At 37.7% G+C, this 24,685-nt stretch overlaps 1 protein-coding gene across 7 annotated transcripts in view; it reads right to left on the bottom strand.

Annotated features, from left to right (window-relative positions):
* Window positions 1-1,328: 1,328 nt before the first annotated feature.
* NEK7 (NIMA related kinase 7) overlaps window positions 1,329-24,685 on the bottom strand; it is a 90,927-nt gene continuing 67,570 nt past the window's right edge. For 5 of the 7 annotated variants that reach the window (XR_011325804.1, XM_069789381.1, XM_069789376.1 and 2 more), the window contains one exon: window positions 13,333-20,377. Coding sequence is in view for 5 of the 7 variants with exons in the window: in XM_069789381.1 (XP_069645482.1) it covers window positions 20,267-20,377 (111 nt within the window). In the remaining 2 variants the exon portion in view is untranslated. Of the gene's footprint in view, window positions 5,871-7,319; window positions 7,376-13,332; window positions 20,378-24,685 lie in introns of those variants that run through there. The other 2 variants (XR_011325805.1, XM_069789379.1) reach the window with 1 other exon arrangement.

Here is a 24,685-nt window from a genome sequence, read left to right as displayed (position 1 = left end):
CATTTTGTTTCCTCTTCTCAACTGTGAGCAAAAGCACTTTCCATCTGAAGATTTAAAGGATGCTCTTTTAGCCATGTAAACAATTAACAATGCTTGCAAAAGTAAAATATCAACAGACTAAGAAACCCCCTTCAAATAATCTCTGGTATGTTGTATTATATTATTCTCAAAAATAACCCTCTAAGTTGAAACCAAGTTAAAAATCTAGTATGAACTACATACCATGAAGAAAAACTACATAGTTTCTAATCTAAAGTTGTTCTCTTCAGAGAAGGCATCTTTGCAAAAATAATCATCAAGCTATGCCTCATCAAAAACTTCTCCAAATGCTGCAAAGAAAGCATTGCAAAATGTATTTCCTGAAAACAGACTCTCAGTATAAGTCTGCTTTGCTGTCTGGTGTTCAGCGAAGCCCCAGACGCTGCTTAGGGTAAGTCTGGGTGTTTGAGAACATAGCATCTTCATTTAGTCCTCTGATTATCGCTGATGCTTATTCACAAGGGAGAGCCTGAATTCAGTGTACTCCACATCTCCGAAACTAGAACTTTTTTTTTCTTTTTTTTTTTTTTTTGGAAATGATGCACATCGACCTCAAAGTCTGGAAAGGTACTTGTGCTAGATACAAAGGACTCAAAGGGAGTGGTGAAGGCTGTCTGAGAGGTTTGCCCCATGAACAAGGATGAAGAGGCAGTCAAATAATCACATCTCTTGTGAAGATGTGAACCAATGTTCCAGCTTTCCCCCTCTCACCCAAAGCTTTCCATGTGAAGCAGCAGGGGTCTAACAGCCTACAAAGCCTCAGTTTTAGCCTGAATGGCTGAAACTCTGACAGGCATGTAAAGTTTGAAACAGAAAAGAAAATACAATTATTTCACTAGTCCTCTCTGTTCTTATAACCCTGCTGCAGGCTGGCACAGCTCTGGCTGCACACAGCCAAATCCCAAATCCTGAGGGTTTTTTTTCCTAATCCGTATCTCAGGTCAGTATATTGCTCCATGTCCACTGACACTTTTGCCATCCCAATTTTGCTTTGCTGAGAAGCACTTCATCTGCTTGATCATAGATGTATTTCCATACAGCTCAATTTTCTTAGTTGAAATGATCAAAATGGCAATCTTTGATATACACTGTGTTCCTACATCTAAAATTGAAATGTTTGCCCAGTTATTTCTCAACCCTTTTCAGGCAGTGACTCTGGATTTAGTGTAAAACAAACTCACAAACAAAAGCCTACTTACAGAGCACAGAATAAAAAAAGGATTTTCCTTGCTTAAGAGTGGAGCAGTCTCCCCCCTTTCCCACCAATGCAAGATCAGTAAGTTTTCTTAAAAGTTTATCCCCAAGTAATTAAGAGATTAACTTGCAAAAGTAGAGCAGTACATTCCAGGAGTAAATCTGGGGCAAAAGCATTACAAAACTCCCAGTAAATATGCTATTTTCAGAGCAAATCTCAACACCCATTCAACTGGCAAATTAACTTAGTATCTCCTAACTCTTGTGTAACATGACTTTGACCTAAAAGCAGCTGCTGTATTGATGGGACGTCACATAGATGTACCACAGCAACATAGCGGGCTTTTTCCTATAAGCCCTGAACTGTGTCAGACATTTATCCTGAGCTCTGTCTGCAGACACAGCCAACATCAGCTGAGCATCTTTGCATGGCTGTATGCAATTTATTGCCCTGAAATGGCACTGATAGCAAATAAGGGAACAAAGTTACATTGTTGGCCGCTAGTCTAATTATGTCCCTTGCTAGTAAAACAAAATTTTCCTGGTATGGACCAGGCTAGGTTTTAAACTGAAATTGTATGCAATAAATCTTTGACAATCAATCGAGGATGAGGGAAGGGGGGATATAATAATCTGACTACCAGCCAGGTTGTTCGGTCTGCAAGCATTCAATGGCAGAAGAAAGGGAAGAGTCCGAGAACGAAGAGGGGAAAAAAGAAATAGGCTCCTGGGCTATTCAAGACAGAGACAGACATACTGCAGGGGTGTCCAACAGAAAGATGACAGATCAAGACAGGGGATACAGATGCACACACGTTCTGCATCTCTCCCATAGATCTAGTTTAATAAAGCACAATTGATGATAATTTTTTTCTTCTTTTTTTTTATCTATTATTAGGTTTTTCAAGTGTGTAAGTGTTTCTTAATCAAAAGAACAGTTCCATACAGCTCTTGACATCAAAGGAGAGCATTTCCAAAGCTATTACAGTATCAAAGTAACATTCTGTGCAGAATCTAAGGTGAACCATTGGAATAATCCTTCTGGGATAGAGATAAAAACCGCTGCATTCAATGTTGCCCAGAAGCATCCAAAGCAATCTATCAAAAAAGTCATAAAAATATTGGGCCACACTTACTTGATGCATGTACTCACCACTACTATTATTTTCCTCCATTTTCTCTTTGTCTGCTTGGCTACTAATCTTACCTTTGTCTGAAAGTTCCTGCTGTATATATGAAAGTACCAGAGCTGATTAGCGAGTCACAGGAGGAAATGACCTCTGATGTGCTTCAAATCCATAAACCTTTTATATAGTTGAATCATATTATGAAAAGCGTTACGGCAAAAATAGCAGCATTATAGCAGCACGAAAGTGAAACTGCCTGATATGAGCAATCCTTTTCATGTGCCCTTAACAGATTTTCACTATGTCAAAGTCAGTTATTAGCAACTTCTCTTCTGCTTATTGAATATGCATTTAATAGTAAACTGTATTTAACTACAGCAGTTTAGTTTGATAATCCATTTCGATAAAAGACTTTGGTCATCCAACCAACCATCAACTTAATTATATGCACTGTACAATACATAGACTTCTCCCTTCACCTGTATGAGTGAAATCCTGGTTTATTTGCAGAAGGGAAGGGCAGTGTGGTAGCAGCAGTGGTTAAGTGAACTGAGGGGGTGGGGGAAGAGACGGAGAGAAGGCAAGGAGAAATTACCAAACAGCAAAAGCTTTTCCATCTGACAACAGTAGTTAACTTGCTCCTTGAACTTAACATCTGGTAGCATTTTCATCTTCTGCAAACTTGTAAAACATTATGGTATTTTAGACAGTGGGAGATCATTTCCAAAAGAAATTTTAACAGTACAAAGAGACCACAAAATCCATTTCTTACTGGGCCATAGGGTTTTCTAGTTCTTAACTCATAGCTTACCTCAAGACTACCTCAGATGTTCTCCATTTGCTTATAATTTTTTGAGAGTATTTTTAGCACTAATATTCAGCAGGCATCATATGCATATATGGAAAGGTTGTCTCTTACATATCCTCATCATAAAGGGATAAATGTGGGTAGATACACATACTTTTTCCTTAGCTGCCTCATAAGGCCAGTGTGGGAACCGGAGAAAACTTCCATTGCTACCAAAACACATCTAAAATTAACAACCACAGAGGAAGATGCAGTATTTTCTGGAGCTATGGTTCCCACCTTTAAATTCCCAACTGGCAGTGCTGAGGGGCTGTGGGGGGAAAGGAACAGCTTCCCGCCCCCTCTGGAGGGGGCACAGCGGTATGCACACTTGCCAGCTGCTACAGGAGTGAGGTTGGCAGCCGATGGCGTGGGATGCTCTGTCCTCCAGTGCATGCAGAACAGAGCCAAGGAAATGAAGCCAGTTAGAGACTATGACGTCCTAATTCCTTCTTCCCTAACAGCACTGCTAAAGCTATATTGGAAACTGAACTCAGGGTTAAAGGAAGCCAGCAAAGATTCATAGTTTGATATTAAATGAACTTTAAAGAAACTCCAATATTGCCAATATGCGAACAGCATAGTTACTCGGCCACAAAGGCCGAATACACCCATCGTGTGTTGTAGAAACTGTTTGTAATCAAGCTTCACCTTAAAACACAAACAAAAAAAATCCCTTTAAAATAGTTCCTCTCTTACACATACATACGTTGCTACATGATGGCTGTCCCCAATATGTGGAATTAACACCTGCTCCTTCTGGGAAAGATTATTTTTAAAAAGAAAAATATGTGATTAGGTGAGGATGCCTTGGTGACTACTAAGTAGCTGGAGTGGCAGTGCGCACTGCATTTGCCACTCCTGCTAAATTAGCACCATTCCAAAGCATAAAACAATCACACAATTGTAAGAAAAATGCAATCCAAACCTGCTGTGACCCGAAATGCAATATTCTTGCCTCATTCTATGATGAGATAGCATGTAATACACAGCAAACCTGGAATGAATACCAAGCTTTTCTGTAAGTACTACTGTAATTAAGATAGGGTTGAAGTACTTGCAAATACTACAGATTCATTTAGAACTGTCAAGATTGGAGAAAACTGGGAGGAACTGCAAAATTCATTTATCAAAAGGAGACAAACAGCTGATAATTTTTGACTATGGTCAAACACAAGACAATTTACTACAGGAAAAATAATGGAAAGCATAATTTTTTTCCTTCCAAATTAAGTTTGTTCCAAAATTTGTTAAAAATTAGCTGTAGAAGTAGACGTACCTGCAGACAGATCTTCAAAAATATTAAGCTCCTACATCAGATAAAGGAAGTTCCAAAATAAAGGAGCCAGACTGCAGTTTTAGCAATGCAGATGCAATCTGGGAGACATTGATCCTGATCAACCTCAAGCACCAAATTTAGTGTGCTTAATCCAAAAGTGAGGCAGTCAGGAGAAAAAGTTACACATCACCTTCTGGAGCAACCTTTGTAAAGCTCACAGTCAAAGCCATCCTCAGGAAGTTTATCTGTTTACTACACAAAGGATTTTAAGGAAACTCCCCTTCTGAACTGGGCCACTCATTTTTCTCAACATCATAACTGTATTTTCCTTAATCTGGGAGAGGTTAGCAACCTCCTTCACAACTGATGATGGATCCTCTGCTGCAGATCTTAGGAGCATCCAGAAGAGGAGCTATGCAGCTGAGCAGCTCACAGGATGAGAAAGCTGCTTTGGACCTGCGGTGAACTTTCTGAATAAGCTAAATTAGCTATGCTATTACTTTGCAGGATCTACTAAGCTTGCATTTGCCTCTCCACTCATGTTTGCTGCACACATACAGGGAAGAGCATACTGCATACCTTCAGAGGCAGGTAAAGAAATAACATAGGCTGTTCTTCCAACTATCTTATTCTATTTGCACTGATGTCTTGTGACGGATTTAATAAAGCCTTTGTAGATCTCAAACTTCAGGAAAAACAGATAATCTAAGGTAGAAATTTCCTAAGTATTTGTCACCATGCTGGCCTAGAGGGATCAAAAATTGAGAAACACGTTCACAGACAGCTCCCCCTTAAATCCATGCATGAGCATTTGTGCTTTTGAACAACTTGACAAATTATTGAGGTATGCCTCTGCCTGAAACAAAGTGAATAATCCCGTGTGGTCAAAAAACAAGTAATCACTATGAAATCACAGTGAACTGAGCAGTTCTTTATAGCAAGATATATGCTTATACACTTTGCATTTAGCATAGGCCATAACACTAACAATCATTATTTATATCTTTACTACTTTCAATGGCGTCTTATTTGCACTACAGAAAGCAAGCCAGAATCTTAAGAGAAGTGAAATTATACACGGAGCTATTTATTACAGGTAAAATGTTTCACATACTCAGGGACAATGCCTCAAATATGGTGTAGATAAAATAGCACAAGAAACTGAACCACTCTGGGGACAAGATGGAAGGAGGCACTTACAGGAAAAAATTTCTATCCTATGGAAAATGTCAGGGTTTTCGCCTGCATATTTGAGAGACTCATATATTCTCTTCTTTCCTCCGCCTCACTTGTCTACAACATGACAAGTGATGCCCAACTACTTTGGCATATCATATTGCATTGTGTCATTCCACCACCTGCCAATGCCAGTGGCCCATCAAGCCTGAGAAATCAAAAGAAGTAATTTGTTAGAAACTGGGGTGGGGGTGGGGGGAATGACAAAAAACCCCAAACAATATATTTTAGCCAAAAACGGACACAGTCATTTTGTATTAGAAAATAGACCATGAAATATTAACCTACAAAAGTAAGGAACCATGAGTAATGTAAGTATCTATCTCACAGGCAGATTCAAAGATTTGAAGGCATTTCAGTATTTGTGTATTGATAGCTATGTAGAAGACAACATCTATCTCAGAACAAACATGATTCTGCAAAACAGTGCTGCTCTTTACGCTTTCCTTTAAGGGCGGCAGATCTTGTGATGAAAGAAAAGCTAAAGAAACTAGAAGTTTTAATTAAAAAAAATACGTATGTGTTATGGAACTGTAACCAAACATGCAGGCAACAATAAAAGGAAGTGCCATTAAAAAAAAAAATTAAAACAAAGTATCACTTCCTGGATCCTCATTTGTTCTTAAAGTTTAGTGCTGAATGAAAGAGAAGTATATTTGTTATACAACCACAGAAAAATCCTTCATTTTTACACAGTCCACATCTATCAACAAAACAGTCTTTGAAAAAAAAAATTAAATCACTTTTTGCTTTGCTCTGCAGTGACTATTAATGGACAAAATATAGACAGAGAAAACAGCAAGTTTACTAGTACTAGCCAAATTACAGCAATCATTTCAAAAGGTGCTATCCTTCGGGTAATAGTTTTGTTACTTGTAATGCTGTACAGGTACTCTTCATAAGTGTTTGCTTAAGACCTAATCCCACACTATACTGAGCCCAACATGAGATCTCCACTCAGACAAATTTTTTCCCCCCTAAAATCCTGCATACTGCCACCTCTCCATTTTCGCGATAGCTGTCATGTGCAAATTATGTTTTGTAATGCATCCTTTGTGATCCACATAAGTAACAAAGCCTGCTCAGAGGCTCCTAGTCCAACTTCTGCATAACTGTGACTGTAGCAAAGTAGTTCACAATGTTACCAGATTCTCAGAATGGAAAGGGATTTTAATGTCCCACTAGGGATATGGCGAAAAAAACCACAAAAGCAATCTCATCCTCAAATCACAGCAGAAGTACATGAGAAAGCAAGCACAAAATTACTACGGAAATAAGAGAAGTACAAGGTTACCAAGCCAGAAGCTGTGAAAAGGGCGTAACGTTGAAAGGAATGATTCTCAAAGCACAGAAAATCACAGAATGGAGCAAAGCTAAGAGGTGAAAGGCAGAACTGAGAGCTAAGCATGGTGTGAAATGCAGGATCCTACAGAAATTGGGAATGCTAAGAAAAGGCCAGAAGCACTACAGGAACTGGCTACATACCAGAAAAAGAGGAGAAACCAGAGCTACGAATATACAAGAGGAAGGCAGAAGTTGTGAGCTTTGCACGCTGCTCCAAAGCTGCTGGACTCCTCTAGGAGTCCTGCTCACTTACACAGTTTGCTATGAAGTAGTCCACCTGGGAGTATCTGTCTGGTACACCATGGAAACCTGTATTGTGCAAGTTGCATGGAAAAACAAAATGGAAAGAGACATAATTAGGGCCAACCTAGAGTCATTAAAGTAGAAAGTGTGTCGTATTTTTTCATACTAAGCAGCAATCAGGCTTTTCAACAGCAGTCAAGTGATTTTTCAGATATCCAGTTTAAAAGCATCTACAGCACCCACATCCACACAATAAATGCTCAGTACATGTAAATAATCAAGTCCCTTTATGGTGTCCAAAGATGGGCATCCATAGAGTTCAACAGAATAGATATTCCTATGCCATACACCTTTAAGACTTTTAGCTAGTTTAGAAATATAAAGAGGCACTACCATGACAGAAAGAATTCTTGCTCCATCCTTCTTTCTTAACTCGTAGGAAAAATAATTTGATTAACATGATTAGGTATGGGCAGAGGTATACAGGAAGCATACAAGTCCAAAGTAATGACTTATTGTGGTTTTTAATAGAGTTCTGGATGCAGAAAGTTCTTACACAAGTGGGTACTACAGCCATTAATTAAATCCTATAAAGATGACTCTGTGCTAGATACACTCACTCATTTTGGCAAGACTGGCAATACCCAGCATACAAATGAGTTGAGCACAATGAAGTAGGCCACAGCATCAGTTATTCAGCAATAAATGCTAGCAGATATGCAAGTCAGCTGTAATTTACTAAGCTGACACCACCTTGCTCGTAACACACCGTATTGCCAGGTTAAGAGTGTGGTTAGAGGCTGCACAAGCAGTGTAGTTGCCATAGAGTGAGTTCATACCACAGCCTCCCCCAGAACAGCTCGCTCAAGGGTCACTATCCAATGGTAACACTGAGAGTACAGATGGACGAAGCTACTGTACCTTAATATTTCTGGACAGAGTAAGCTCAGAAGTACCACTTTTATTCATTTACAAACTAAACAAAATACTACACAAATCAGAATAGCCAAAGATGCAATGTTAGAATTTGATACTGTACTTATTTTTTTATAAATGTCAACAATAAATAGCCCCAATGACAATTATATAAACCAATTTCAAATGAGCCATGTATATGTTTCCTATTTATGTCCTGTAGCAGAGCAAAAATGATTCTGATATACCTCTAGCAGTGTGTGTTTCTTGTAGGGTACACGTAAACTATTTTAAGGGAATAATACATCTCCAAGGACATTTTCATGGATTAAATGTCAGGAATGAAATACTGCATTTCAACTTAGTTAGGACCTCAAAGAATGAATATAAAGACAATTATTGAGTGGTCTGAAGAACACAATTGATTTCTTTACAATTCCAACTCTGAGGCACTTTATGCAGTCGAACAAAAAGAATTTCGATTTCAGGTTTTCATTACATAAAATTATGAAGTTATGTAAAGATGTAACGCTGACCATATTTTAAGTTTATGAGAGAACTACAGAATGTTTGATTTAAAGGGAAGTTGTGTTTTAGGACCACATTTTAAGCACAGAACTTTATGCTCAATTACTGTGAAATAAATTACAATTATGACCTACAGTTCTGTTTGCAGTAGCTTGATGGTCCTATACAAAGTCAGAAATTAAAAATCAGGAGGAAATAAAAAGGCCAAATTCCAACAAGAGCCCCATAAAGCAGGCAGAATGTATACGTCTGGAAGGTACTTTGCTGCAGGCAAATGACTGTCAGCATTCCAAATCAATGTGTGAGGCAGCTTATTGCAAAAGTTTATTTAATTAGATGACAGACTGTACTCAACACAGAGAATAATCTCACATAGATGCACCACTTAGTTACAATGGGATTCTGATCATGATTATGGCTTTTGGGTACTACTCTAATAACAAAATCATACCGTGTCTAATTTAAATTTCTTACAGAAAAGAAACATAAATCATTAATTGCAAAATACATGCAAAATTCTCACAGCACACTATATTAGGATACCTAAATGGTATTTATAAAAGCTCATGGCAGTTTTTAGAGCTATCAGTGCTGTTTGAAGAAAGCATTCAAGACTGAAAACAACAATAAATGGGAAGAATATGGTATCTGTGAGAAGCAGCATCTTCCATTTCATGGGTATTACTTGAACGTCACCTGTATCTATCCATTTGGGACCATTCCCATCAACTTGTGCGCTCTCAGAAAATGAAAAATAAAGCAATTTTCAAATGAAATATAGTTTTATAAACAGATTGTTTAGCATCATAAACATTTCATTACTAAACAGGCAGAGCTTTTTTTTAAGAAGTATTACAGCTCAAAACAATCACCACCTTTTTGTATCTTAACAGCTTTAAATGACAGCTTTCCAAATACTGCACTGGTAGAGTTTTACAAGGTCTTCTTGGGATTTGTGACATTGTGAGGGATGGCCAAATGTTACAGCAACAAAATGCCAACAACAGATGAGGGTCAACTGCATGATACTTTGCCCTTCTAGCTGGAGCTGACAATTCACATCGAACTGCCCACTGCTTCTAAAACTCCAGGCGAGTGGGTCATTTCTTCCAATTGGTTATCCCCAGAGAGAAGTAAGAGATGGGGGAGGAAATACTGTGGCCCAGAGGCCCTGTGCTGGCTGTTGGATCAATGGCCAGTGTCAGCAGGCTTCCATTTAATGATGCTCGAACCAGTGCCAGCCTTGCTAACGGCCATACTTACCACTGATATCCACACACAGGAAACAGGGTTCTGGAAAGACCAAATAATTGCCTCATTTTGCAGTATGTGGGTTTTTTTTTTTAAAGGTGTACGCCTTACATTTTGTGTTCATAGGATCAGTTCTTAGATTTTAACAAAGAAAACATGTTCACATTCACAACAGTGCAATGTGACAAGTCAAGGGCAGCTAGTAGCAAGTACATCTGGGTGACTACAGACCAACTTACAAACATCTGCTATAAAGAAGAATGTAGTATTTTGTAAGCCTTGCTAATATGTATATAAACATATATAAAATTATTATTCCATATATATGGAACATTTTTTAATTATAATTTTAATGTGAGAAGTTTGGCAAACAAACCAAAAGCCATCAAAAAATAACAACCAACAACAAAAACACACCACAGGAAAAGACAAAAACAAGACAGGGCAACCCTTGTCCCATTTCTGCTATTAGACGAGGACTGAGTCGTTGAAGTCAACTCCATATCCATGTAAGCCCTGGAGTGGAACAACTAAATTACAGAAACAAGATGACTGGACATGGTTCTTCGAACTACTGACTTACTATTATTATCAGATATTCCATGCAAACTACTTACAGAAACTTTCCCACCCGAGGCAGGATTTTTCAGTCAGACTGTGTTTCAGCCCCCAAACACACAGTACAGACCTCAAAGCTAAAGGAGAAAGGACAAGCAGCCTTTCCTTCAAATTCAGCCTGGTGCTTACTGCAGCTGGAGACCCCCATATTTCCAAAGCCTATCACAGAGGCCACAGCATTAAAGTCAGTCTCCACAACAGTATTTTAAGACTCCCTTCTTCCCTGCAAACTCATTAAAACTTTTTAAGGTGGTCCCCAGAAAGCTGTCTTATGTGTCTTTCTAGTGGAGCTTCTACCCTGGAGGGATTCCCTTCCAGCTACAGGTGGAAGCATTACAACTGCTCAGACTGGACTCAAGCAAGAAGTCCTTCTTTGGGGGTTGAAATCAGTGCAACTGCCATTTGGCTCTTCCTACGCTTCTAAAAACAAACTTTCAATTCCTCCTATCCAGTGAGGAAAAGTATAGCAGGAAGAATTTCAGTCCTAACAGATCACAGTATGGAGAAATCATACTCCAAAATAATTAACTGTTTTAGAATAAGCAGCAAAAATCATTATTGCTAAGAATGCGTATTGAATCCTGCAACAGTAAATTACCTTATAAGACATTCTTCCACAAGAGTAAAAGCTCTGAATTATTTGCAACTCCTTTTTTATTTTTTTAAAATTTTGAATTATATTATGTCATTACAAATGAATGATAATCAGAAGAAATTCTACCACAGTGAACTTGACGTACAGAGACGTGTGTTTACACAGTACCTCCAACTCTCCTGTTTCCTGGCATCAGAGGGTGTGATCTACATGGCTGATGCTGGGAAGCAAGAGAACTGAGCAGCATGTGCAGCTCCACCCTGTGCCAGTACCTGCTTGGAAGCGAATGCTACATGAGGCACACTCGGTCACCACATCCCCCCTGCCGCCTGTGCTGCACTCACATGGAATGAAGCAAAGGACCCCAGCTGCCAGACAGCAGCAATACCCCACAAGCAGGTCTAGGGAAACACATGCCTTATAAAAGCTCCAGTACAAAAATGATATACAACCACCACCACCACCACCACCACCCTGCCAGATCTATAACTGTTAAATGATATTTTATAAGATCAAGAAATTATTCTTAATTTAAGGAAATCACCTCATAAGACTGAATTTCTGTCGAATTTGGAACTGAATCTATTTGTCATATTCTTTATTTGCTTCCAAGAAGTTTGTGGCCAGAAGTTTCACATTTTGAGTTCTCATTTAACACACAGGAAATTTACTAAAACCAGCTGCTACTCTGAAAACTGCCCCCCGCTCAGGTCATTTTCCTCCTCAAATCCCAGTTTTGATAAAACTCTCTAGGCAAGTTTCCACCAGCACAAGAGTTTAAAAGAAGAGTTCCCATAACCACCCATTATTCCAATGTATGTTAGCTTCCTTCCCATCCCATCCCATCCCCAGTGGTAAGCTACCTTCCTCAAGGCAGGCTCCAGAAGACAGAAACACAAAGTTCTATTCAGGATCCCAAATTCCCTGCTTCACCAAGGTGGACAGAACTGTGCTCTGCCAGAAAACATCTAGTAGATTTAAAAGGTAACAAATAAGAACATCCAGGCCATAAACATCACAGAACTTTTAAATCAAGTTTTACTGCCAAAAATTTTATTTTACACTCAAGTAGTAAATGAATATAGTGTACATGTCATACAGGACACAGAAGTTGTAGATGAACGTATTTATTTGTTTGCAACAACAGTTTCAGAAAATAAAATATCATGAGTTCTCTGTTTGTTTCAATATTTGACTTACCTTTTTTGCAATATAAAGAACATTTGAGGAGTGGCAGGAGAACAAACAATGGCCATAATTTGTAACTGAGGAGTTTCTGACTGAACGTAAGGAAAACAAGGTTCACAGTGAAGCTAGCTAAACATTGGAGAAGGCTGCCCAGAGAAGCTGCACAATCTCTATCCCTAGAGGTTTTCAAGATTCAACTGGCTGAAGCCCTGAGCCCTGGTCTGAATTCAGCATTGACTCTGCTCTCAGCAAGAGGTTGGACTAGAGACCTCTCTCAAGGTCCTTTCCAACCTGAATGATTCTACAATTTGATTCAAGCACAGTCAGCAGCCAAATTCAAACAAATCAATGAATGCTTCCCTTCTTCCCCTCTCCCAACAAAATCTTACCAGAAAATGCAATAGTCATCTTTAAGGATCATCTTTACAACAGTCCAGCATGACTGAAATCAAAGAAACAACCAGCAAATGAAGTGTACAGAAGAGTATCAACACCACATTAAAAGGCAAACTAAGAGCCTTTGCATTATTTAAAATTCTCTTTGCAACAGCAAACACACATTTTTAATGACAAATGTGTAAAGAGCAATAAATGACTGTCTAACAGTACCAAACATCTTCCCAGTCATTTTTAAATGGGAGATTTCCTATTCACACTAAGAAAGGACACCAGAGGAACAGAAGCAAAATAACATCAACATTTTTGTTTCGAAGTTCCTATTAGCCCTCAATGCACTGGCATTGCTATGCCCCCAGCAGATGCCCCAGGGAAGCCAAAGAATGAGGACCTAGGAGGTAGAGAGGAAGCAAGGAGCCCCAAAACATCTCTACTTATCTTGGGGACCATTTCTGTACAGTTTGAGACCTCTTTCTATTGCTAGGATTTAAATGCAAAGCAAGCGGAACTCTCAGGAAAGACTCAATGCACCTAATTTCTTAATCTCTTTTTATTTCCATATGAACAGAAGATTTCAATTAGACAAAAGGTGTAAGGCCTCCACCCATCATTAAGGCAGTTGTAGAAGAACAAATTAACTAATGGTATGATATGATACAAACTGGCAACAAAGAATAAACATAAAACCTGAAAAATACTAAAAAAGTCTTTGTTTTGTGCCAACAAGCAACTGAGCCTCTAAAAGAAAATAACTATTCTGGTGCAAATAAACAGTGATTAAATGTGTATATACCCACACACACACCAAACAATCTGACATTCAGCTCTACATCCTACAGTCCCAAAACACCACACTACTTAGTTTTATGGAGAAATTTGCTTCTCAATCTCAACATATATATATGAGACTAATTCTGAGCAAAGGTCAGACAATTTGATCAACAGCGAATCTCTGCAAATATACAGTCTTCCAAATCTGAAAGCCTGCTAAAACTGTGAAGTCAGATAGCACACCTACACAGAACACCATGCAGTCCACCATGCAGGGAGATCTGATTTGGCTTGAAATCAGGGTAGTGTGGATAGAGTAGTGGTACAGCACAGAGCTCAGTTCTAGACCTACAGGACAAATAAACATTTCGCTGTTGATAAGAACTTGCAGTATTGCCGCAAGTATACAAGCTACCTTGTTTGCAGCTGGCTCAGCTGCACCTATGCTACCCTGCAGCGTACTATAGTGTATCTTCAGTTAGGCAAGATACAGAGGGCAGCAAAGAAGAGAAGCCAGTGTAAGGGTGGGACAGTAACAAAGAGGAGCATTGTGCCTAGCACTCTGGATCCAGCCAGTGAAGCTCTTAAGCACATTCTTATTTCAAGCAATGGTAAAAGCACTGAAATCAAGTTGCTATAACAAGAAAACTACTGTTAGCTGTATGTGCAGAAACAAAACAAGACAAAGTTAAATACAGCAAACATGAAGAAATGAAGGGCAAAAATTTTGTATCTGAAGTGGTGGAAAACTAAATCAACACCCAAATTCAAGGACTTTCGAAGTACTTGGAGGAACAGAATCTACTCCAGCTCTCCAGTCTTGAAATAAGACCAAATTTGTGGGACTTGATTCTCTTAAAAACACAAAACAAGTAGTAATTTGCTGGAGTTCCTCCTTCAGCCCATGAAAAGGCTAAAGCCCAACAACAGGAGTTTAGTCCTGTCAATTTTGATACTTTGAAGGGAGGAAAGAAGTCAAAATCACACAGAGGTTAAAACAGTGAAGATAAAAGATAAGAAAGAAGACAGATAGTGAAGAGTGCTGGAATCTGATACTACTAACTTTGAGACATTTGATACACAGGCATGGGAGCAGGGTCAGAGATAGAAAGGTTGTGGCCCTGGAAAATTCACAGGTAAAATTGTCAGGGATGTTAGAAAATAGTCTAGGGGGAGCTAGGAATAAAAATTAGATCTTTGAATCTGAACAGGTCTGAGACTGTGGCTGGATACTCAAGAAATCACCTGGAGGGAGAACTATGGAAGAACCAAACTGGGAAAGGAAGCACTGGATTTTTGGGGCATTCAAATTTAAGTGTAAAGACAAAAACTTGAAAATAAACTGGAGTGAGGATGTTCAGGTACATGAAATTAGGGGATGACAAATGGAGAATAAAGGGCAAAGTATTAAAAAAGAGAACGAGTTAGGATGTTGGGTACAATCCCCTTCAAGACAGAGGAAAGAGAAACTTGGTTGTTAGTGAAGGAAATGAGAGGAGGATTTAAAGAGGAAAAAGTCATTCAATTAAAGGAATGAGAGAGGTATAAAAGATACAGAAATAAGAGGGGCAAACTTGCATAGTTAAGAGGCAGAGATGCCCAGTTCCAAAACAGATTCTAAAAAAGAACAATTTTTGAAAAGGATCTTGTAATGCAAAAATCCAGATTGGTTTTGAAGATACATTTTGTATCAAGAATGAATGGAGAATTAAATGAACAGCAAATCTGCAAGCAAGCTCAACAAGCAAAAAGATGTGGGATAAAAGTGGTTAAAAAGTCCATTTGGAAAGAGAATTACAACCGGCAAGGCAAAGCTGAGTCCAAAGCTGTGCTGTGCTGACATACTCTTTGGAGATATTCGGAAAGGCAGGAATGGAGATTAAGAAATTACAAGAAAAAATGTCTGGGGAGAGGAATGGAGACAGGGCAATGTGAGAAGCAACCAAAGAAACCATGTATATAGAAGCAGATAGAGATGAAAATAAAGACCAGTGAGTCAAAGGAAGTGAGGCCAATGAAGGAAGGAGGCAGCTGAGAAGAGTAAAGGAGTCAGAAAGGTTAATAGACTGGAGATCCCAAAAGGAGTGAGTGACACGGTAGAGGAGAGGGAAAGACAGATAAGCTGAAAGAGAGCAGGTAGTGATCAGAGAAATGGAATTTAGAAATGAGAGATAATAAAGTGAACAGTATTTAGTAAAGACAAGGTCATGGGAATGATTGAGGCAGTGAGAAAAATCTGTCTAAAACTAGAAATGAAAGGCATTGGGCTGGAAAAACAGAATGAAGAACAATGGAGCTAAGTAGTTACCAGGGGAAAAGAAAAAAAATAGGGCTTGCCCATGGTGAGGGATAAAATTTGAGAAGACAGAAATGGGTTGCGTTTAGCAAAGTCACAAAGAAGCAAACTAACGGCCACTAGGAAAACTAGACACAAAGGATTTCAAATCAGGAAGAGGGTAGAGCAGACAACAGGACAGATGAAGCAGAAACAGTGGAAGACAGGAATCATAGGATTTCAGAAGTGAATATGAAAGTGAAACAATTTTTAAAAAGCATCAACTGAAGAACAAGGTTCAGGGAAGGGAGTAAAGTTTGAAAAAGAACCTTAAAAATCTATATTTGAGTCATGTTCAGAAACATTAGTAACACCCCACTGGGCATGCCCAGCACCTGTCTTTCCCTCCTTGGGTGATCTTGGCAGAAAGGTTAGTTATTCACCCAGACCAAACCAGAGATCAGAAATTCAGAAGACCAGCACTGCCACTGGCTAGATGATGTGGGGATGTGGCAGGGTTGGAAAAAACTTTTGACTGTTAAGGAAATCTAAAAATGATGGAAAAGCAGTGATTTGAACTCTGCTATCCAGCACCTTTACTTCCAGATTAAATTAGCTCTCCGCAAAGCAAGACCTGAAGGCCTTCGTTGACTCTCCCTCACATCAACCTCCTGTTCCTAGAAGCTCAAATACCTGATGCAGCATTTGCCACCAGCATTCAAATTCAGCCATTAAGATTCTCATCTCGTTGTATAACAGAGAAGACAGAGATTAAGTGGACAGATTGCTGAAAACAAACATCACTGCAATTTTGGGTCCCATTCAGAGATATCTGAGAACCACTGGCATAAGAAGTCCTTCTCCATTTCCAAGCCTCTGTCAAGAATTTCACTCTATAGCTTTCTTAATCATGAGCATGAATAAAACACCAGCCTTCTCAGACACTTCTAATACTGTATTTCATCTTCTGGTATATTGGCATGTTTTTAAAGTTTCTGCTCATTACAAAAAGATGACATACTTCTATTGCCTGCTCATACATTTGGTAGCTGGATCATTAGAGTGCAACAAAAGAGGGAGAAGAAACACAATATTCCCTGCTACCAAACCAGTGACATACAGAAAGTGTAAAAAGTGAGCTGAGCATGTCATTTCTGTATACCCTACTGATTACTATTTATTCATGTGTGTATACGAGGTTCACTCAAAATTACTGAAATTACATAAAAACCAGCCTACCTATAAACAAGAGCTCACAGGACTGGGACCATAATGGCAGCTCTTCATTATTTTTAAGCTTTTCAAGTATTTTCGTATGGTTTGAAAATAATTTTAATTTGTTTTTAAATTTTAGATAAAAACAGTCTTTTGAGTTAATTGTGAATATATCTGATGTAGTGTTTTTAGAAAAATTTTTGACAAATAATTATCACCAAAAGATTACAAAAAAGATTTTTTGAATGTACTGTCTTTTGTTACAGTCAAGAAAACTCACCCATAATCAGCTACTGGAAGCAGTAAAATGTCCACAAACTAGGTAGCATCTACTGTAACATATACATACATCTGTAACAAGAAAAGTTTGAAAAAATATCATAGGAACACTATCATTTCTACATTATATTTAGTATCTGTATGTTTTATTTCTATTAGACTACTGCACAGCAGAGGAGCTTTCAAGACAAGATAAAGATTTTATGCAATGTCATTCAAAGCACAAAGTTCACTCATGAAGCAAGTTAATACTGTAGCACTGAAATAAAAGGAGGAGCTAGTCAGACATTTTGGTTAGAAATGTAATATGTTCTCTTTAAAGAAAATAAACACATAATGCCATAGCTTAAAATAAATAGTGCCAAATGTCAGCATCAACAACATATGAAAAGTAGAATGGTGTTTTATAAAAGAAAGTATTTTATCAGCATATAGCACACATGGGAGTGTTATAACAGACTTATCATTTTCATATGTTACCAGGTGCTTTACTTAGGGAATAGATTCTACAATCCCCAGTTACATAAGCAGTTCTATTAACCCATATAGGCTTCTTAATTATAGAGTTTGGTACCAGAGTCAGCTGTACCATTCATTTTACAGATTTTAAAATAGGAACAACTATTTCTTTTCCTTAGCACAAGATTTAATCATAAATATTAAAAAAAAAAAAAAAAATTAAATGCTTAAGTATGCACATTTGCTAACTCTTAACTCATGATCTCTTTACTCAATGTATCCTTCCAGACAGGAGGGGGAAAAAAAAAAATGTTACTAGTTTCTTTCAGGAAAAGTTCAATACTTGATGTATAATATCAGATGCAAATAAGACTGACTGTGCTGGGGTTTTTTTCAGTGTTTTTTAAATGTTCTAGTATATTTCAGAAAAAAAATGGTTTAAGTACTTGTGCCTATTAAGAGCTAATCCTGGCAGTCAAGCAAGTATTGCGCTGCCTTTTCCAATACAAACCATTTCATTCTATGACATATGAACATATTGTTATAGAACATAACCATCATTTTTAAAATTCAGTAATCAAATAAATGAAAACAAATCTAGAGGTTGCTAGACACAAACCAAGGTTTCACAAATACTTCCTCCCTACACATGGTTCCACCAAAGTCCTACAAGATTAAGTATACACAGAAGCTAGAAGGAAAACTAAGGATTCATCCTACAAAATTTGGAAACAAAAATAAAACAAAAATGTATTAAGATAAGCTGATGATCTGGCACATACTATTTAAAAAGTCCTGTATTTTGCCAAACCGATTTCCATAGTATTTGTCATTTTAAAAAATACAAAATAAGAAAAAAACGTGACCTAGCTTGAACATTTCATCCACAAACCCCACAGCTGAATTTTTATTCGTCGAGCATTATATCAAATCAAAAATTAAAGCTGCACAGAGAAACAAACAAAAAAATCTGAGCGTGCAGGGAACTGACTGCATCTAGAACTTCTATGTGTATGTACATACCACTGCTTTTATTTGAACTAACTTCTTTTTACCCACGTAAGGAAAAAGATTTAACTGACTCTAACAGCTTCTTCGAAATATCACTGGTAATAATTATGTTTTGACAGTTCTCTACAAAAAGTTCAGTCTTGAAACTCAAGAATTTCAGTCGATTCTCCATTTTTACCACATTTAAAACCAAGTCACCTTCCTTCCTTAACAATAAAAATATTATCTAAGCATACCCAAAAAGGTACTATGGTCTAACAAGAATATTCTGAATTTCCTTTTCAACTAATAAAGTATTTGTAAGACATTTTGCATATATATTTATTTCCCAAATGAAGGAGTGGCAAGTTTCTTAAACATAAAAGCTAATATTTACTTTTGCTAAATATAAAACTAATTCTCAGGACACAGTATACAAATCCAGATATTCACGAAGAACACATTTTGTGTTATACTACACTACTATATCTTTTCCCAAAGGTTTCTGTATTAAAAAAAAAAAGATTAAAATATACTGTAAGGTCATTCAAATTATTTTAAACACAAAAATCTACAAATGGTGACATATACATAAACAGTTGGGAAGTTGTAACTTAAATACTGCATCTTTTAATCTGACCTTCTCACAAACGCTAGCCTCAAAAGAACCCTATTTGCTACAAGAAGCATCTGCATGGTTTTAAGACTTAACTATGCAGACTCTACTGCCCCAGGGCAGTGCTGCACAACGCTGTTGAAAACGATCAGATTGCAGAACCAACACCTTAGATTTTCCCAGAAAACCTCCAACAAATGTTTTATGTGCATTATGACAGAATAGCAAAAGAGAAAGGGATGTTACAAAAATTTCAGCATGACAATTTTTCCTGAAACTATTTTCCCATCACATTTGGCAAGCAGAGAACTAATCTTATCGCCTGTCTACTGTTACATGGAGAACTGCAAACTACAATTCAATATAAAATACAATAACCTTCTATAATAATTATGTTCCTCTTAGAACAAAGATTAAAATAAAGTTAACTGTGTTGATTCATACTTTCCATAAATTACTAAAAAGGTGAGAGATTCAGACATTTTGCTTCTGGATAATAAGCCTAATATCTGTATCATGTGCAAAAGTGCAACTGTGTTTTAGAATTGAGGCCCAACTGAATACAATTTTGTTATTAAAGTAAATATACTTGAACCCACTTAACATGGAAAACAGTGGTTCTCGGTATCTTTTAAAGTTACGCTTTACATATTTAAACCTACTGTACAACTGCAAGTTAGTAAAAAATACAAAAAATAGAAATAAACAGAAAACAACAAAGCTTGTATATAAATTGGTTTACAATTCAAAGCACAACAGCAGGCTTCAAATAATTACATTTCTATAACACACACAGAGGTGGGATGATTTATTTAAAATACTTGGTTATTTCTGCTCTTTTCTTCACGATCTGATGTCTGTTTAGCTGCTTGCAGTGTGTGCATGCATACGTTTCGCTACATCATAGACATAGGTTATGTCTGGTCGCTTCTCTGGATCCGGGTTGATGCACATATTAACTAATTGTCGCAGCTAGGAAAGGAAAATAACATGACAGGATCATTGGCCTTCTTACAAGTAGTATTTGTGCATTAACAAATTCAAATTAATAGGACTGGCAAAAATTAGCCAAACAGCAATTCTGCTTAAACACACTCAACCCTCCCTCCCTCTCAACACACACTGCACACAGTTTTATACAAGCAAGTATGCAAAATACTCCCATGATTTTTACATTTTGTACTGTTGTCCAGAAAAACTGAGAGCAGATTTAAGTTCAAATGCTTTTAACATACAACTTTAAACATGCATTCAATCCCATTACACATTATTTAAATTAAAATTCCTGTGCTTTTGGAGGGCTATGCCTGCAAACCCCAGAAGGCTGAAACTAGCATGGAAAGAAGGTAAATTGGGACTGCTTGCTCTTTCACTTCTGATACAAGAGTTAGCCAGCAATAAAGAGCATTGCTGCGTGACAGGTTCCAATGAGCAAAAGGCAGCAATTCTCCTTATAACACACAGTTAACATGCAGAACTTCCTGCTGCTAGAAGCTACCAATATACATGCCTTCAGAAAGCAATTGAACAAATTAAACCCACTGAGGGCTATTTAATATAAAGACTCCACCTTTGACTGGGAAAGTATTTCGGGGAAGTATCACATTATGTTGGCCCTGTTACTCCACTTGCCCACTGTTGGAGACATGATACTGGAATAAATAACCTTTGGTCTATGTCCCAGTATCTATTCTTAGGATTAGAACATTGATTTTTTTCTTTATGGAAAGAAGCACATAATTAACAAATATGTTCACAGAAGCCTCCACCTGGGAATAAACAAATCACTATGACTAGAAAAACTCATGTTTCCACAAACACCATAATTTATTATATTTATTCAGCAGAAGTAACCCCAAAGAGCTTCCACACCATTTGGATACTTCTCTTTGCCTTCACAAACTGGCAGAACAGTTGCAGGTTTTTCTTCCTCCCTTGATATGCCTATGAACTTATGACAATAGAAATTAATATATTGTCTGGATAACATTTCAATGGGGCATCTGTTTTAAATTGTTTGCATCTCCTAAGCGTTTTTCAACATCGAATACACCTGCTTCATGATGACTTATTAAAATGTTTACCATCCTTTGCAAAAGCAACTTAACCAACTCTGAAGCTCTTCCTTTATGCTTTTTAGTAGCTTTGTCAAATCCTTCTGGATCTCCCTATAGCACTGGGCGGGGGATGGGACACCAAAACAACAAACAAAAAAAACACCTTGCGAACCACCCTTCTATGGCAATATGTCAAATTTGGTTCAGTCTCCCTCCCAGTACTATTAGCTATGATTATTGAAAAAAATCTGTAATTATTGCAACTAACACAGTGACCTCATCACCATGATTATTCAAAATTAACATAGATTGCATATTCAAATCTGTCTTCAGAGAGTTTTTATAAAAAGACCAAGAAGGATTTTAAATTATAATTATACTCCTTTCACTTTTCAGAAGATTAATTTAAATGCACAGGAATAGGAAGTCCAGAAGTAAGAAACATTGCATACCACTATTTAAAACTTTGTCCATTAGCCCTTGCAGAAACATTGTGAACTGTATACAATGTACAGGTTTTTCATATTTAACAATAGACATCCCCTTTCTTTAGCAAGAAGAGCTTAATATTTAAAAATGAGATCATTAATTCTGAAGACAGTGGTCAGATTGCTGGATTGAAGAGAAACATATTAAAAAAATCTCTAACAGACTTGCTGTTTTAATCTTAAATATGCTATTTTGACTAATGCAGTTATAAAAGCCATCATGTTGCTTCCAGCAGCCAATAAATAAAATACAATACCACTGACAGGAAAAATTATTAGCCTGTAGTAACTTCCAAACATTTGGAGAATAGAATGCTGGAAATCACGAACTACCATAAGAAATAATAATTGCCAACATGTAACACAAATATGCAAAGCAAAACAATCTCCTGTAGAAGAAACAGGTGGGACACAGTGTAAGCAATAGGCATAACGTATTAGCAGAGATGAGCAGCTTGCTATGCAACACCTCAGACAGCCTGCATGGAAAACAGGAAAGACTGAGGAACTTCCAAAAGCCTCAAGCCTGAAATTAGGCTCAAATAAGTAAACATTTTGTAAAGAGAATACAAGCGTAATTTATCTGCAGGATACGACATCAAATCTTGTACATACATGTAAAAGTACATGTAAGGCTTTAGGTCCTATTAATCCCTGTAAGTACACTTGCAAAAACCATTCATCCACATGGTGTCTTGACTGGTGGCTTTTAGCAGCTTCTTATTTTTTACTCTAACCAAAATGCCTATGTAGCTACTATTGTTAGCATGTAAGAAAGCATCTACAAGAATACGTTCATGCTAAGGAACAGTCACTGAATCAGTTTACTCAGAAATTCTCTTCCCAACATAGTGCAAGTGGTGAGCTCAACTAGTGACATACCTTCACTACTACTGTAATAAAATAAACCACAGAGTCATAGACCTCTTTTGGATATGACTCTTAACATTTAAATGTTGGTCACTGCTATTACTGCAAAACCTCCTTCCCCCTCCCCAGTCCAGAATCTCAGTTGTAAGGCAGGAACACTGAGCTGACTATGCTTGGGACACTGCACAATGATAGTGCAGATTCCTGAGTAATTTCAAAATCCTTGAGCTCTTTTTAGCTTTGTTATTGAACAGCAAACCTTTGGGAGAAGGTGAATGAATTTTGCTATACAGGATGAAGACAGTTACCCAGGAAGGCCGGAAGGCAGTCTTTCAGGACTGAAACTAGGACCATGCTGGATGCTAATACCTGGTTAGAGCACTATTCCTTTAACTCCTACAGAAATATCCATTACAATAAACCTGAAATCCATTTGTCAACCCCTCTAGTATTAATAAAATTTCCAGTGTGGCAGAAGAGCCCAACAGTACCATGGGAAGAGGCACTGAGATTCTAAAGTCAGACTACTGTTAGAGATAGAGTAATTTTTTATTATCTGGCGCAGACTGGCCAACAGGCAGAGTAGATTTACGACTGAGCTGGAGGGACCTCCTGTTGCATCCCCAAGCTGCAAACTTCTCTGGCTGCTTATTGTTCTTAACGTCCTCTGTGCACTTAGCACAATGACTGTCTTTAGCCTGGAGCTTAGCCTGACATCGGAGCAGTGGGACACACTTTCATTAACTTTAGCAGGTTTTTCAGCTATGAAATAAATAATTATCACTCAAGTCAGGAGGGGGGGAAAAGACAGACATATGACAGGCAAGTACGTTGCATTGATAGCCAGCTGAAAAAGAGAAATTTTCATATAGGAAATTTTGGATGAGAAAAAAACCTACAAACCTATTCTTAGTCTGAATAGGAGACCTTCTTGAAGCCCTTTCTCAGTGTTACTCTCAAGACCTTCTGCTGGCAACTAACACCGCCATTGTGGACCTGCTGGCTCATTCAGCCTTCACATCTGGGTAGGACATTGGCTATGGACTCTAGAAGTGCACCTCAATCGAAGGGAAGATTTTAAAACTTCATCTATCATGAAAGCAACATGATACTAATACTAGCTGACAAGATTTTAGGAGTATTGGGGGTGGCAAGGGAGTCCCAGCTTTGAATTCCCTGAAGCAGAACAGCTTTCAGTAAATGCTGAGTACTCACCCTGAATACCAGATGTTCTTGAGGAATATTCAAAAAATTGAGATATCCAAAGTTGTTAAACATCTGAAAATCTTGGCTTGTGACTCTACTGCTGAAGCAATAGTTTGTGAAAATGCATCTTAGACTACCACTATTTCTAATCAAAGGGTTTAAAAAAAGTTATCCATCTGTCCATCTATCTTAGGTAGATCTTTCTATCACTCTATTCTCCGATGACACAGGTGCGATACATTACTAACAGGTTGGTCCTATAAAGAGTTCAAAATTTAGAAGAAGAGTCACATCTTAAAAGTCATTAAAATTTACTATAAAGAGCTTCTCTAAAAGCACTTGTATTTCATAATGAAGGTATTTACACTCCTATATTGGAGGATGCAGAGATAACACAGTGAAATTTTTCTTTCAGAAAGTTCTTTGTTATAAAATATGAAGTGGGTTTTACTGTTCAGTGAACCCTGACCTTTATTGCTCACTGAGAGTGCTTCCAACCTGGTTAAAAGTTTGATACCTAAATTTCCAGTACAGGTGAAACATTTAGGACAGTATCCCAATATGACAGATAACACTTGTTTGTTTCTGGTTTTTTACAGTTCATGACAGCACAGTATTTTTTCATACAAGTAAAAAAAGGTCTATTTTGCTGCAATAAC

This window comes from Haliaeetus albicilla, chromosome 8, assembly GCF_947461875.1.
Source record: "Haliaeetus albicilla chromosome 8, bHalAlb1.1, whole genome shotgun sequence".
Classification (NCBI taxonomy): domain Eukaryota; kingdom Metazoa; phylum Chordata; class Aves; order Accipitriformes; family Accipitridae; genus Haliaeetus; species Haliaeetus albicilla.
This window is presented reverse-complemented; position numbering and strand designations above follow the sequence as displayed.